Source organism: Pseudochaenichthys georgianus, chromosome 15 (assembly GCF_902827115.2).
Source record: "Pseudochaenichthys georgianus chromosome 15, fPseGeo1.2, whole genome shotgun sequence".
Taxonomy (NCBI): Eukaryota; Metazoa; Chordata; class Actinopteri; order Perciformes; family Channichthyidae; genus Pseudochaenichthys; species Pseudochaenichthys georgianus.
In genome coordinates this window covers 13,702,231-13,716,236 of record NC_047517.1, presented here as the reverse complement: position 1 = coordinate 13,716,236, position 14,006 = coordinate 13,702,231, and the positions used below count along the sequence as shown (strand labels likewise).

The 14,006-nt window shown below is 39.3% G+C and overlaps 1 protein-coding gene across 2 annotated transcripts; it reads right to left on the bottom strand.

Moving 5' to 3' along the window:
• Nucleotides 1-428: 428 nt before the first annotated feature.
• LOC117459663 (RING finger protein 122-like) lies at nt 429-13,514 on the bottom strand. 2 transcript variants are annotated; one of them, XM_034100701.1, is made up of 7 exons: nt 13,013-13,514; nt 12,601-12,895; nt 7,309-7,447; nt 4,721-4,763; nt 4,564-4,605; nt 3,583-3,665; nt 429-2,411 (listed from the first exon to the last, which is right to left on the bottom strand). In XM_034100701.1, exons 2-7 carry the CDS (start codon nt 12,623-12,625, stop codon nt 2,291-2,293), a joined length of 453 nt encoding a protein of 150 aa, XP_033956592.1. In that variant the 5' UTR covers nt 12,626-12,895; nt 13,013-13,514; the 3' UTR covers nt 429-2,290. The 2 variants fall into 2 exon arrangements, with proteins under 2 accessions (XP_033956592.1, XP_033956593.1); XM_034100702.2 differs by lacking the exon at nt 12,601-12,895 and having other exon boundaries at nt 13,013-13,513.
• Nucleotides 13,515-14,006: the final 492 nt, after the last annotated feature.

Here is a 14,006-nt window from a genome sequence, read left to right as displayed (position 1 = left end):
GCTAATTTCTGCAGCACTTTATTAGTAGCAGTCAGTAGGATTTGTATCATAAACATCTATACAAAATCTAATTACATTTCATCCAATAGTTGTCGAGAGATGACTTGTTCAGTTTAGACCGGAGGGGACCAACTGACCCTCAGATGTTGCCGTGGGCTACCCTGTCTAAAATATTTTTTACGGCCCTTAATTAACTGTAGAAGTTACCCCCGCCACACACAATAACCCATGTTTGAGTAATGTATGGAGATTTTTTATCAGGCATATGTATTGGTGGAAATCCTTCCGTCACGTTAGCACACAGTTGTTAACATCAACCCAAAGCAACTAAAATGTTGTAAACCTTTCCGTATATTATAACAACATATAAATACAAATATGTAAGTGTCAACATGTAGCAAAACTAGAAAAAAAGACTTGGATCCAAATGACAATATCAAAACACCAGTTATATTTTTCTTCTTCTAAAGTCAGAATATTCAAAAGCATTTACAATTTACAGAGTACTCAATATATATTACATGGTACATACAGAGGAGGATGTTTATGGTGCACCTCCCTCAAGAAACCAGCTTAAACAGGCTCTTCTATCAGTGCACCTGTGTCTATTTATATCACTAAAGTACAAAGCACTTACATCTGTCCCAAAGGCAACAGTGACATCCAACTCTTTGACAAATGACAGTCAAGTTTTCTCGCATCACTGACACTAACAATAAAAAGTCAGTAATATAACAAAACCGTTCCTACAAGACATCAGATCCCATATGACGTAATTGTCTTGCCAATTAAGGCTTCATTACCTTCACCCAGCTTGGCAACACTGATGGAGTTTAATAACTGTGAGGCAATCAGAGGTTACAGCCAAAATATACATAATCCTCATTCTTTAAAATTTTCTTAAAAGTCCTCTTTTTTATTTCATCACAAAATCTGCATGCACGATCAAGTTTGGAGCAACACAAAGCCAAAGGAGGTTTAGATATCTTCACAGCTGGTGTCCGTCATTTGAATCTTCCTCTATCCAAGCTCCATTTCTTGTGGCTCTGCATGCGTGTAATTTTTTGGCTAATGTCAAAGTGGGCAGACTTGTGTTTGTCAAAAAAACATTTCACAGAGCTGCTCTGATGGCAGAAATAATATATTAACTTGAGTTGCAACAGTAACACCATCTTCACACTCTGATGATGATGCCAACGACTTTTGGTGATGACATGATGTTAATGGTAAATCCTGATGCTGTTGTCTTGGTGTCACATATGCTGTTACATCATTTTATTTATCTCTCCAAAAGTTTCTTTGCATCAGATTATTACATCAATCTTAAATAATTGATTTAACAATAATAAAGGCTATCAGTACTGAAGAAAAATGTTGAAGAGCATTTGTGATTTCCTCTGAATTGAGCAGGGGCTTTTGGATGCCTGTACGTTAGGGTGCAAGAGTTATTGTAAGCTTGGCAGTTAAAGATACTTTTTTTAACATTTCCACATTAAAATGTCTAAAAAACAATGAGACCTATCTCACATTTTGTCGGGTTTTGTACTTACATTATCCAAAATCTTTTAAACCCTTTAAAAACCTAGAGAAATACATACATTGTAACTCCTTTGTGCAAATGTCAGCATTGGGGTTGTCTCCTAAAAGCTTTTTTCTATTTTTAAGCCACATTATTGTTTACTTGGTCCATTTCTTTAAGAGAAGGAGACCTCTCAAAGTAATTAGGCTCCCTGGAGAAGCTGACTGAAATGAAGGCAATGGTGGCGAAGACTACAACTCCCATGATTCTACACCACTTCCCTAGACCACTTGTTTTGTTTGGATTGAAAGACCACAAGTGGCAAAAAAAAAATTCTTCATCTAAATTGTGTCCATATCCCAAAGAGCATGTCTATAATAGAGAGTAAACTGGGATTTCATACACACATGCTCAGTGTGACGAGTGTTTCTCTAATTTAGAGGATCTGCAGGCACTTAGCTTACTGGCTTTGTACGATTAACGGCAGAATTTAGGCTTGATAGTTAGCCTTAATCTGCTATGTATATGCCATATCAAGTATTAGTGGATAATTATTACCTTTTCCACCCCTGTGTTAGTGTTATAATCTCCCTCCACATATTTTAGGCTTTTTGGCTCTGCACTTATCATTTCTACTTCCAGAGAAGCTCTGTCTTAAAATGTTTGCATTACCTACACCATCATCTGTATGATTGGGAAACAGCGCCCATCAGTAGTGACAGACAGGTGTCAAGTGACTGTGTAAGGTGCTGCTGGACATCCATCCCCCTGTCAGACCTCCAAGAGACTCTGGGGCTGCTCTTGAGCTTGTTGGGGTGGGGGCAGGAGGCGACAAATGGGCTTGTTGCACATGGGGCAGACACTGCGGATCTCTAACCATTTGATCAGACACCTGAAGAAAGCAGATAGATGAGACATGTTACCATATTTAATCATTTCAAAAGCAAGACAAAGTAAGTTACTGAGGTAGGTCTCTAATGTTCAAAAAGCTCTTTATTTTTCTCATACTTCTTTTGCTGCAGCTACACTCTTCAACCTCTGTCTTAAACCAGAGCCCACTAAGAGATGTCCCGCCCCTTAGCCTATCACGTACAATGTGTTGCAGCCCTAGCCAATAGAAGCGCGAATGTCACATAGTTATGTCCCTATGTTACGGAAGTCAAAAGGAGTCCAATGGAGGCGTTTAAGGCATGGAGGAGTGTGTGGGAGAGAAACTTCCTCTGGGGGGAACTTTGGGATTGTAGCCTTTGCAGACCATTTACATGCACTAAAACCTATATAGTAAACTACAGGAAAGGGAAAACCAAAAAAGCTAAATGAGGGCTAACATTTAGCTAAAAGCACAATGAAACCTCACCATGTTGATTACTAACATGAACACATTTGTCATCCCAAATGTTTTGTTTAATGTGTATTAGTATATAACTGAGGCATTGTGTAAGGTTTAGGCCTGTTGAATTTAGGAGAAATCTTCAGATGCATTTTTATATACACAAGTAGAGGTGCATTTTGACCTATGATTTTGACCAGTGTATGGAAAAAACATGTTTTTCTTCATCAACAGATGCTAACAGGACTGAACAAACAGATATACAGGATCTGTACACAGTTCAAGATGCTGCTGACACAGGTGGAGAAAGACCGGTCTGAAAACACTATACGTTACACCTCCACTGCAGTGTGAAAACCGGTCTCATACTCAAACATGCAGCATAATGTTGTCAGGAATTTAAGCGTCATTTTCTGAAGAGCAGCCTCAAAAACTTGCTCAATATCTTTTTTGCTCAGAAATAAAATAAAAAAAGAGCATGAAGGGGAATTTAGTTTGTAAATCTGGTTCCTCAAGATTTTTCCATATAATGTCTTGAAAAAATGTTAAGAAAACAAATATTTTTATGTTTTTAAAAAAGGACCAGCAATTTGTGAAAAGCCAAACAAACTAATCATGTCTGGTGTTTTTTTTTCTGTTTTTTTACGACTGGCAGTTTGAAACACAGTTTGCAAGTTCACCAACATATGGAGTCAGCTGTTAGATGAATACAAAGCAGGAATATGGAACTTACTTCTTGTGAAAGGCGTGAGAACATGAGCACACTCCAAGCTCGTCCCTGCTGCGGAACTCATCTAAACACACCGCACATGTTTGCTAGAAAGGAGAAACGACAGGTTAGGAAAACAGTTCATAATCAACACCTAAAGTATATAGGTAATATCCTAAAGAAATCAGAATCGCCAGTATACAGCATTTACAAAGTCTGAGCAATAATGCTTGTTCAGCTGCTTGTACTGTGGGATTCTTTACATAAATAATCACCAGTAAAAATTCTCCATGAATACATTGAAATAAATGTCATCATTGCCATCATTGCCCTATTCATCTTAATACTCAAACGTATGTATTTTCTCACTTCCTGGAATTAAATTGATAAGCTATAGACTCACTACTATGTTAGTATTTTCTCATTGTCTTTTTTCGAAATTATTATGTACGATTGAATCGGGACATAATAATATCGGGTATAAGTCAGCCAGAAGAACGTTAACATGACTGTCAGAGCCACCTTTAAAAATGGCCAGACTAAATATACAGTATTACCTTTTCATTATGGCCAGGTAATACTTGACAACTACTGCCTGTTTTTCCACCCTCTGTCTGAAACCAGAGCCCAGTCTGCTCTGATTGGTTAGCTGGCCGGCTCTGTTGTGATTGGTCAATGGCTTAGAGTTGTCCCGCCGCTTAGCCTATCACGTACAATGTGTTGGAGCGCTAGCCAATAGAAGCGCAAGTGTTAAATAGGGATGTCATTATGCAGTAAATCCTTGAATTATACTGCTATATTTTCACACTATTATTGGACAACATTGCCAATAATAGAAACTGAAAAAAACTTCTGTTTCCACTGTAGTTACGCACATTATTTAATGTGTTAGTAAAAATTGCAGCTATCAACTAATTTGAATACAAGTTAAAGACACAAGTCACCAACCCACTAAAGCATTTATTCCACATTGATTTAGCCTATTATTCTCTGTATTCAACTTACCCCAATAAGGCTCAGCTTCTTCCCCGCTCCTTTCAAAACAACCTGTGGAAGAGAATGATACTTGTGACATAATGCATATTTCACCAGATAAAAAAAGCAGATTAAAATAGTTTGAATTACAATTTAACTCAAACTGGATATAGTATAAACATATTACCTCATTGTAACCATACTGCTCTCTTGCACCTCTTCGCCTGAGTCTGTGAAGCAGAAAACAAACGTATCATGCTGTCATTTAGAGTCATAAAAATGATATGATGCACGACTCTCCACATCTGTATTCCTGCACGACATGTCTCGTCATGCTGTAGGAATCAGCTGAGAGTCAAGCAGCCCTGGAATTCACACAATGCAAAATTCAAGTTACAGCCTGTGCATCTATACGCTCACCGCAAACAGGCTGTAAAACCTTCAAGAATGTGCCCTTATACATGTAGAAGAATTCTGACTGTAATCCAGTTCAGTTAGGTTGATTATAAGTTGTTGAAAGCATAAATGGATCAAAGATTCTAGGCAACTCTAAATAAATATAGCTTTACAAAATGGCTTTTTTTATTTGTTAATTCTAGAAGCCAAACAAATCAACAAAACATCACCTCCTTAGCGAAGTTAACACTTGAACAGGTTTTTCAGACACTGCCTTTATCAGCTCGAAACCCAAAATAGTATTGTGTTGTCTCTTAGGGACTGAAACCCACAAATATACATTATGGATTTCCATAAACGTACACATATAAACTACCGATAAAGAACTTGTGAACTTGCCTGGAGTGTCATCAAATATTTAAACTACGTCACAGAAACAATCAAATGTAATGAGCTAAGACTAACGTTGAGTTTCTCCCCAGCGTAACCCCAGCAAACATGTTCTACTCCTTTCCATTTCTCACCCCTTTCCAGTGGTGGAAAGTAACTAGTAAAGTATTGTACTTAAGTACGTTTTTGACCTATTTGTACTTTACTTGAGTATTTCTGCCCCACGACATGTCAGAGGTGAATATCATTGTTTTATTCTCCTACATTTGTATAACATAGGTGTTTTGTGCACCTGAAAGACACAATATGCTATAATGCAGTACTGTACTAATAATCTCCACAATATTTCAAGTATCCACTATCCAGTATCCAGCATCTAGCATCTAGCATACTTTTACAAGTATAAAAACAATATAATATAATAACCATACTAATAAAATAGTGTGAATATATCCATTCTGAATAACTAGTACTTTTACTTTAGATACTTGAATTACATTTAACTGATTCTGTACTTAATAGAATTCTGAAATGGTCCATTGTGCAGAAGTACTTTTACTTTTTCTAAATGTTTATGCTAATGCATTTCTACTTTTACTTAAAGGGGACCTATCATGCAAAATGCACTTTTGTACGTCTTTTATTCATGAATATGTGTCCCCGGTGTGTCAGGGAACTCACCAAGTGTCAGAAAATACAACACTCTCTCTTTTCCTCCATACCTAAATCTCTAAAAACGGGGCCGCAACGGAGCTGATACAGATTTGAATTTTTTTTTCTGACGTCAGAAAAGGGGTTCTCTGCCTATATGGGCAACTCTCCAACTATCAGGGGAATGAGAGACCGCTCGAAAGCGCTGGAGACGCTGTAGTACATATGCCAGGCCTGTAAGTGGCGCTGTAGTCTGCCACAAAAGCAGCAAAGAAGACTTCCGGCGCATGGTTGCCACGGTTGCCCTTCTATTTATTCTCCTCTGTGGACGCTCTGGATCTTTTTCTCCCTCCCCGAGGCAAGCGTTTGCTCCTGCTGCTGTAAATCTATCCGGTAGTCCACCAGAAGATGACAAACACCCACCTCTCCGCCTCTTCCAAGGGACGAGGGGACCATGCAGCAGAGTTTCAGTTCGATTTTTTTTCGCCGGTCAACATGTCACGTTAAAATTTAAATCTTCCAGACAAAGTTAGAAAAGTGCCGGTCAAAGGTCTTCTTTGTTATTTATTGAGCTTTAAAACAAATGAATAACGACTCAATAATCATATAAGAATAAAACACGGAGGACGGAGCCTCTCTTTTCCTCCACCTCTTCTGAGAGCCCAGCAGCTGATCAGAGCACCCCCCTCTCCTGCAGGGTGGGGTGGTCAGCTGCAGCTAATTTGCATTAAAGCTACATCACAGAAAACAGGGCTGGAAAAGAGAAAATAGAGCGAAATGAGGCATGGCTAAAATGCATGATCTGTGCAAACAAAACTTCACAGACATGTTTTATATAGGTATGTTGTCCGGTGGGGCAGGAGGTGAACTGGGACCTCTCCAAGTAGCAGTCCACACTCCATATTTAGGTCTGGTCGGGGACTTGAACCCCGACTCACAGTCCAAGCCCCTACTGACTGAGCCACTGCCAATACATGGAGAGGTCTCTGCATTGAGTGTATTTCATTAAAATGGTTCAAAGATAATATAACTAACTATGTAAAAGTAGTTGAGGCAGGGTGAGGGACAACCAACAGAAGAGCTTCACCAGAAAATGACTTCTGTTTACAGGTTAATGATCTGTGACACTTTGAGAATCATATTCCTTCAAGGCAAATTTCAGGTTTGACGGACTGTGGAGCTAAACTAGAATCATGTCTCCCATTATCAGGGGATGAATTTGACTGGATGATGATTTTTTGGAACATGCTAACACTCGTCATGTAATTAAGTAGATTATTCTGTCACAGTCACATTGTGTGGATCCCGTACAGGAGCTCTAGGTCTGTTGTGTTGTACCTGAACAGGTAGCAGCAGAAGATGAGGGTGAGCATGAGGATGAAGAGGCCGATGCCCAGGATGATGATGTAGACATTGAGCGGCAGGTGGAAGAGCTCTTCAGAGGTCATTGTGCAGTAGGGGTCGTCACACAGACACCCTGAGAGGATAGGACACATAAAAGAAAGATTACAGAAATGAAAAAGGGAAACATAAAACGTACATAAAACATAAAGCAACAGGAGGAAAAAATATATAACAGCAGCAGATAATTTCCATATTTCCTCAGATTTGTATTTTTGTCCGAGTGAAAGCCTCTGAAACTGCATTTGAAAAAAGGTATTGTGAGCTAGCCATTACATATGTATTTAAACTAGTACAAATATTAATTCATGTGGAGGCTTCCTACATACAGTGAACAAATAACAATTTTGACAATTAAATACTATTTATCAAACTGCATCATGTCCATCATATCAGCATATATAATATAGCATGACGGCATTATAGTCCAAACCAAATCAAGCTTGTTTTCAGACAAAGAACAAGGCACTCATGAACAAAGCCTAATGTTAGTAAAAATGTGAATAAGTATATATTAATGTGGTCAAATGCATTTGGAAAATTACATGTTTTAGACATGAATAGCCTCAGTTAACAAAGCAGCAGTCAGTTAATTCACATGTAAGGAATGTAGCCTACATCATGTGGCATTTAGAAACCCAGCAGAAATGACAAAGACATTTGTTTACGACTTTCAAAACAAAGTGCATACAGAGGGTTTTACAAATGGCATTTAAAGAATGTTGATCCATTTGAAAGCAATGAGAGGTTTAGCTATGTTGTGTGTCTGTTTGAATAATGTATGCATAAAGGATTTTGAGTAGTGTTGGTGTTTCATTTTGTGGATGATCTGATTATTGGGCTTGTTCTTTAGCCAAATAGGCCAAACCTGAAAGCTCACTTTTCATTGTGGAATTGTGGATAGCAGAACAACTTTTAAGATGACAATCTCACTGTTGACAGAATCAAAACGGTCCCCTTATAGATAGTGGGACAAGTGCATGGCTGTATTATCTTACAGTAAACACTCTCACTCTTAAAGTGGAGCATAGGTCGTCCAGAAATTCTGTTCACTTTCATCTTCCTGTTTTGCAATAAGTCATTGCATTGCAAGCCACGAGTAAGTCTCAATTCTTTTAATGCAGTCCCAAGTCATAACAGGAAAGTCCCAAGTCCTACAATTTGAGTTTCGAGTCCTAAGTTAGTCGTTTTGCATACTACACATTCATTTTCTGTTGATCACACCATAGTCATGTACAAGAACAATATTATATTGGTATAATTTTTCAAACTAACAGTCAGTACGAATTGTTAGATCTTCAAGGTCCTTTCCTGCAACTTGATTGGCTGCTGTGAGATTAGTTCAAAGAAAGTTGATCTGGGGAACTCAGTGTAGACTTGCTGGGAAAGAATAGTGTTAAAGTTGGTTGATTCCGGAGATAAGTGGATTTAGGGAACGCTTTAAATAAAAAAAATGTTTTAGGGGCAGGTTTAAAGTATTTTCAAGTCAAAAAGGTCAGTCCAAGTTGAGTTGTAAGTCTCATGATTGAGTCTAAAGTCATCAAATAGGAGACTCGAGCACAAACCTCTGCTTGCCAGTTTGTTTCAATGGTCCAAACTGGTCTCCTAGACAAAGGTATCCCATCATACAGCACCCTGTCTGTTTAAACCTCCTATTACGACGATGTGGCATACAGATCTGTGTAACTTGTAAGGCCTGGCGCATATGCACCACACTGCAACTGCTAAGCCTCGTATTTCAAATCGCAATGTAATACTACTTAGCAGATGACATGATTCTTAAGCTGCTTAGCATTTGTTTAACTTGGTGAAAGTTGAGGTACAGTCATGGAAGTACGTCATATCCAACTTTGTGTTCACATAAGAAGTGAGTAAGTGGGAGAAAGAGCCATGTTGTTTTAAAAGGTCTACACTCCCATTTTTGACTCATATCTAGCCCTTTCTTCAATGTGATTTTAAAGCACTTATTATACGTTGTTTTGGACAAAGCATCTGCCAAATTAATTTCATTAATTTGTAGTCAAATCTTTATTTCATAAATGATGGTTAACATCTATAGTGATACGGATCAAACCGAGTTAAGCTATAACAGTCTATAACTGGAAGAATTCAGATAATTGTTTCTACTTTTGTTTACTATCCTCCTAATATTCAGTGCCTGCACCAGGATAGAAACCCTACACATATTTACAAAGTTAATAGATCCCACATCAAAATGACTTCTCCAGCACGGCAAAGCACTTTCATGTGAACTTTTACAAGCATCTTTTGCATCACACAGGAATGTGTTCCACTTCTTGGACCGCGTCCTGGACTAAAGAGTAGGTACTAGCTGGAGTTTAGGCTCAGGAAGAAAGGGGTGTTGTTAGCCTGAGGGGCTTGACATGCCAGTTTTCATTCCACATGATGCATGTCAGCCTTAAACCACAGTAGCTATTTCTTAAGGTCAAGTGGCACATTTAATACCGTTGAGGTGACCCCTTGGTTCAAAAGTCATTTCTTAATGGACAGGGGTCACGTGTCAGGACGTTGCGGTACTCAGTTGTACAGTTGAGGGGTTGGGGGGGGGTGTTTTGGCTGAAGGAGGAAGCAGCTGTTATCTTAGCATGATGTTGGTAAATCATTGATAGTCGACTGGTAAAAGGTAGGCCACTGTGCAAATGCATGCAGACTGGATAGGGCTGTACCTGAATAATGTTTAACAGGAACAGAACCTTTGGTTTTACACTTTAAATGTTCTGGCTGGAAACTGAAAGAACTTAATAGTAAAATAATATGTTTAAAGGTCGTTTTTGGAAGTATGTTTAAGCGCATATCAGTTGTAAAACACATTAACACAATGTTATCGTTGCTCTTATTGATCTTTATTGATTGTTCTTGTGGCAGCTTAATTTAGTGGTAAGTTTGTTTAGCATGTCCTGATTAACTAGAATACGTCCTATTTTTTTAACACTTTATTAATGTGTAAATGTCTGCTAGGAAACATGTTATTTAAACTATTGCCAGTTAACCTCTTTTTTTAACAGCATTTTAATTAGCAAGCTAACATTAGCTTTGTCAGTTAGTTGACAGTTACACCTGGATGTAACAGTTACACCTGGATGTAACTCCAGTATTGTAAGTATTTGCATAGCCCTCTTACGAGAAATATAAGCCTATCGCAGGTAGGCTAAAACCTGTGCTTAAGTCTAGTAAAGTAAACCACACCTTTTCCTTCAAAGTTGACCAGTCCAGCTAAAAAAGTCTGAAGCTGATGTGGGCTGCCTGATTCCCGCTTGGCAATGATGGCAAATACTTGGGACAGTTCATGAAAACGTAACATAAAATACAATGACCACTTTAGGATAAGCCAGTAAAGGAACCTAACCTTGCTAGAGCCAAACCAGATTAGTGAGTGCTAGCTAGTCATGATGTAGCTAAAGCTAGCCAGTAAGTGTTAGCTAGTGATGCAGACTGAGTAGCACTATCATAACAGGTCAACCCAGTCTCACGGCATATCGTGTTATAGTCACGACATTTAATCTATTGATTCGTGTTCACCAACACGATTTTCCCATTTCTTTCGTGTCACACAGACAGAAAATATCCGTCATTTAATGGTAAGCTATTGCAATTCTGAATCCATAGATGTGTCTCCCATCACCCAAAACCCCTGACTGTTCTCTCAACTCAGTATTTACATTCTTTAATTAAAAGAAAATCAGTAATATCTTTAAAAACTACAGTCCTTTTATATCAGCTGTGCACCGTTATGGGGTAAATACAGCCTATCTACCAATTGGATCAGATATAAAAGTCAGCCGAACTAATGTTGATACTGCAAGGAGACGTATTGTGTGAAGATAAATAGAAGATGTTGTTTAATTGCTGATATATTTATGATCCACGTCACGTATTCAGTTTCGGCGGCATTTCTTCCAGTTTGTCAAAAGGTCATCTAATGAGGGCTCTATAAATAAAGAACTACGGCAGATGTGTAATATTTAATGCAACCGAACCGTGTATTACAATGCCGTTATGTGATGACTTCCAAAGAGAAAAGCAAGCACACTGGGATTAAAGTATTATTTTCTTTTTTTTATAAATGTTTTTCGGATTTCATATCGCATAAACACCATGTCCCAACGTGCATTGCGGCTAAACAATCCAATCACCGAGCTTCAACCATAGGATCTTGGGTAATCAGTTCAGTTGGTGTGTATCTGTTTCCGGTTATTTTATTTTGAAATTCAGTTCCTGACGGACTGCAAAAAAGCCAAAGATTATAGAATTAAACAAATAAATAAAAACAAGGATAATTGTGTGTTATTGTTTAGTAAATAACAGTGTGTTATTTAGAAAAGAATAAAATACAGATTTTAGTATTCTGAGGCTCTGAGCCCCATTTATTTTCCTCACAGACGGCAAAAAAAGTCCGACATTATAAGATTTGATATAAAAACAATAATCGTGGCTTGATATTGATTAAGAACATGTTTTTATGAACCCCACAGCATCCGGTCTTCCAAGACCAGACCGGACAAAAAGACGTGTTGCAGGCACGAAACATACTACCAATAGAAATACATTGCTTTTAAAATCGTTCTGTGTGACACGAAAAAAAGGGGGAAATCGTGTTGGTGAACACGAATGAATAAATTAAATGTCGTGACTATAACACGAAATGCTGTGAGACTGGGTTGAACAGGTAGCAAAATGACAATGAGGCCTCTGTTTCAGACAAAACCATGAAACAAACCAGCCGAGAATATCAGTGGTCAAGCAAGTGGCATTAGCTGAGCACCATTAGCAGTAAACATAAATGTCCAGTATGACATCGAAGCGGAAACATGAACACAGGACATTCCTTAGAGATACTACAACCAGGGTTAGTTAGCCATCAATGCCTCCATCCCCTGCATACAGAGCGAGCATGGAAAGACATCTCAGTAACACCAAAGGGTGTAAAAGCATCTCAAGGTAGTTTAGGGAAAAAGAGAACCCATGGACAGGTGTAGCATGGATGTTAACACCTTCGTGACGACAGCAAGTATCTATACGTTGCATTGGGTAAACAAACAGCGAAGCCTGTTGGAGGGTAAAGTGCAAACAAAGTACAATTTGTTTGTCTGCCGCTACTCTGTTAAAGTTGAGCTTGAATTTCAATCTCTGATTAGTAAGCAATACAATTATTACTAGGCCAACTTTGAACTTGCATCAAAACTGTGCAAACGGTTCCAGTACACTTACCATTACACCACTGGACCGGATGCATCAGATATATGGATGTTCGGTTGGCAAACCGAGAAAATCTTTGAGGTCGTGACCTCTCCAATATCACAAAGTCTGGTTACCACAAAAGCACATGCTTTGTACCACCTTCTAGGTTCAGATTACTTTAACCCCGATAGTAGAGCAGATGTGCAGTGACTTCTGGTCAGGAGTAAGCAGATCTGATAAGAGACTCCCAGTTTTCAAGAAGACATTACTCAAAATTGAACCTCATTTGACCCTTAGTTTGCAGTGATGATGAAGTGTGCAGCCACTGAAAGACAAAGACAACAATCTTGTAGATGAACCTGTGAGCCTTGTGGATAAAAAAACACCAATGACAGTATGAGGAAATATACTCCAAATCACATCCAGCACTCTGGTTATGTACCTCTGGTCATAGGCGCAGTCCCAGCTCTTCTGTTTTGCCTCCTGTTCAAAACATTGTCACGAGGCTCTCCCTCCCTTCCTCCTCTTCTTTTCTCTTCTCCCTTCCTTTCCTCTCCTCCTCTCTCCTGTCTTCTTTAGCTCCCCACCTCGCTTTTCCTCCTCTCTGGCTGTGAAAATCCTGCCGAGTCTAATTATGGAGAGACAAAGGGAAGGACATGGATGTGTTTCCCGGCAGCACGGCCAGCCAAGCAGGCGAGCAGAAAGGCAGGCAGCCTCAGTGTTCCTGTGGAGGGCAGAGTCTCATCCCTTTCCCTGCCTTCCTGCTCTGAACAAAGCACACAGGGAGGTAAACAACACAGGAACACAACGGCTGCTGTTAATTCAGATCCAGGCTCTCCTGTCTTCTCCTGTATTTGCTTCTCACATTGCTTTCCTTCTCTCTCTTCTCCACTTATCTACAGCCCTCAGTTTGTAAACAGATCCCTGCTCATGTGATTCGTTGTTTGCATCACAGCTCTGCTTTCACCGCCCCCTCCTTCCTTCTTCCTCCCTCCCACTTCCCTCCCTCTGCCTGCCTGCCTGCCCTCCCTTCACCTCTCGCCCCTCTGGGTTTTTCCTTCCACCCCCCTAGTGCTTCCTTTGCAGCTGCAAGCTATTATTGAAGTGGCTGCAGAGCAGATGGCAGACAGGCAGATGTGAAAACTGTCAAAGTGAGAGTTTGCGATATGAAAGGTATTAGATGTTATTAATTCCATGCCATTTGTAGAATTGGTTAGATTAGTTTATACAAACTCCTCCTTAGATTATACAACTGATTACCTGAACTGACTCAGATAGGGAACTAGGCCGTTACCAACAAGGCTAGAACAAAACCTGGATGAAGCAGGAAACTGTGCCCAGGTGCATAAACCTCCTCAAGGTTTAAAGAGGCTCTGTTGTGCTTTTGGGGGTTTCCCTTCCCTGTAGTGTTAGGTCTTAGTGCATGTAAATGGTCT